This window comes from Oryza sativa, chromosome 4, assembly GCF_034140825.1.
Source record: "Oryza sativa Japonica Group chromosome 4, ASM3414082v1".
NCBI lineage: Eukaryota > Viridiplantae > Streptophyta > Magnoliopsida > Poales > Poaceae > Oryza > Oryza sativa.
The window spans coordinates 8,527,699-8,530,069 of record NC_089038.1 but is presented as its reverse complement, the minus strand read 5'-3'; the positions used below and the strand labels follow the sequence as shown (position 1 = coordinate 8,530,069).

At 45.3% G+C, this 2,371-nt stretch overlaps 1 protein-coding gene across 1 annotated transcript; it reads right to left on the bottom strand.

Annotated features, from left to right (window-relative positions):
• Window positions 1-255: 255 nt before the first annotated feature.
• Window positions 256-1,241, bottom strand: LOC4335212 (BURP domain-containing protein 5). Its single transcript, XM_015779253.3, has one exon. It carries the CDS (start codon window positions 1,236-1,238, stop codon window positions 429-431), a length of 810 nt encoding a protein of 269 aa, XP_015634739.2. The 5' UTR covers window positions 1,239-1,241; the 3' UTR covers window positions 256-428.
• Between the last annotated feature and the right edge of the window lie 1,130 nt (window positions 1,242-2,371).

The following is a 2,371-nucleotide window of genomic DNA, read 5'->3' as shown; positions in this document are numbered from 1 at the left end:
AGAGCAGCACCTTCAAGACGAAGCCTCCAAGGAGATGAACAACGACAGAAGCCGTTACCGACGCCCGCGCAAAACTGGACTAGATTTTTACCTAAGGGAGGAGGAACACCTCCAATGAGAAAACGGCAACCGTTGGCACTCTGTAGCATTGATAGTAGATAAACATGGCATGTAGTACATAAACAAGTACTGCTAGACAGCATTATTAATTATTTATTACTGGTATTAGTGGTACAGATGGATGAAGCAACGGATCACGAAACATATTACAAACAGGTACTTTGCGAAAAGATATGTAGTATATACGACCATCAACAACGATGGAAGTTGCAAATACATACTGGATATTAAGTATTTCCTACAGCTACGGCGCAGTAGGTACGTAGTACTACGATTTAGTTGTTATACATTTACGGCGCAGTAGTACATCAGCCACGGCGGGTCCAGACGACAACGTCAGGCTGCACGAAGTGGCAGACCGGCACCGTCCCAGGCTTGACGCCGAGCACCTGGAAGGCAGCGTGCTTTGGGTTCCACTCTGCCGTGTCGGTGTGGCATACGGCGACCGCCTCCACCGCCGCACCGTCTTTGCCGACCAACGACGCCTTGTACGCCCTCGTCGCCTCTGTGAGGTGGCACATGAACACAGCATATGGGTACGACTCGGGATGGCAAGCGATGAGTTGCCCAGTTTCAGCCATGCGCCGCGCGCCGGTGACCGTGTACTCCTGAGCCGGAGTGTCCCCGTCCTTGCCGACCAGGAAGGTGGAGGCGGCCTTGATGTCTCTGGTCCCCAGGCTGGATGCTACGAAGTCGACCATCGACTCCAGTGATGTGGCGCAAGCCTTCTTCTCGCCTTTGTTCGCCGGTAGCTCGCACTCCAGCAGTGTGTTCTTCACCACCGACGCGTCCACGGAGCCCGGCCGCACCCCGAATCGCGCGAGGATCTCCTGGAGATCCTTGGAGGAGAATGGGACGGCGTCGGCCTCGCCTCGGGGCAGAAACTTGGTGCCAGCCATCATGTTGGCGAAGTGCAGTTTAATACTTTTGCTGCTTTGGAGGTTTGTCTCAAGGAAGAAGAGTCCCATGGTTGGGTCTTTGAAGAACTGCTGCGACGCTGCAAGCCCGTAAATATTCGGACCGTACCTAATCTGAACACGGTCTCCACGCTTCGGTAATCCAACAGCTGGTGAGTAAGGGTAACCATCGCCAAGGAGTTGGGAAATGGAGATCGGCATAGGGGTACTGTCGGGGAGGATGGATCGCCAGTATTGCTCGGGGGACATAGCTGCATGGCTTCCTCCCCCCTGTGCCGCCGAAACCTGCATATGGAAGAGTTGTTCAAATTATATAAACTAGAAAGGAAGCCCGCGTATATACACGGGCATCTAATTTAATGTGCTTGAAATATTACTCTACACATGTGAATATAATGTTTGTATATGCGTGATTGTTCCAGATTCTATTGGCAACATGTTTTTTTGTCAATATTTTGTTTGTGAATATTTTGAATGCTAATTATCCTTGCAACACATAAATTCTAAACTAAAATTACTTACAAACATGAAATCTTTAATTATTGGAAAGTATTATGTCGCAAAAATGAAGTTGGTTCCTATGAACTGTCATCTAAACTATATGTTATTTTTAATACAAACCAAATCTTCGTTTTGGAGTTCTAAACTTTAAGAAATTCGTGTTCTTAAGAATAGTTATTGAACTTTAAGCAAAAAAAAAAATTCAAATGATTTCTTCAATTTATATTGGGCTTTGGATTCAACAAATTTTGTTTAAATTTAGCCCAAATTTTGTCTGAATTCCAGTCATCCTTTCTGTTTTTTTGGAATATATATATATATATATACACATATATATATATATATATATATATATAGACACACACACCCTAATCTCCAGTTGAATCAAGAGCAGCATCAATATTAAGATAGAGATCTCATCCAGCAAAGTACATAGGGTCGCACACATAAGATCGTTTACTCCAGATAGACTGAACTGAATAGCTCCAGTAGCATCAAATTTAAACAGACAGATGATTCAGTTTATAATGAATAAACTAACGGAACCTGTACATAAACTCCACTCATGCAGCAAGAATGATAGCCGATCAGAGCAAGAAGACTTCGTCAGAAATCAGAACATGCCTAGGACCAAATTAACCAACGCAGCAATGATGCTGGCAAAACGTATGGAATCGCCATCTCCTTCCTGACCTAGGCGGTGGCGGCGGCACAACACAGAGGAAAACTAAAAACCAATCTCCTAATACAAGGAACATGGCATATATAGGTGGCACAAAGGCCTAGCCAGCTGAACAGACTAAAGCCCAACATGGACTCCTACATACCGATCC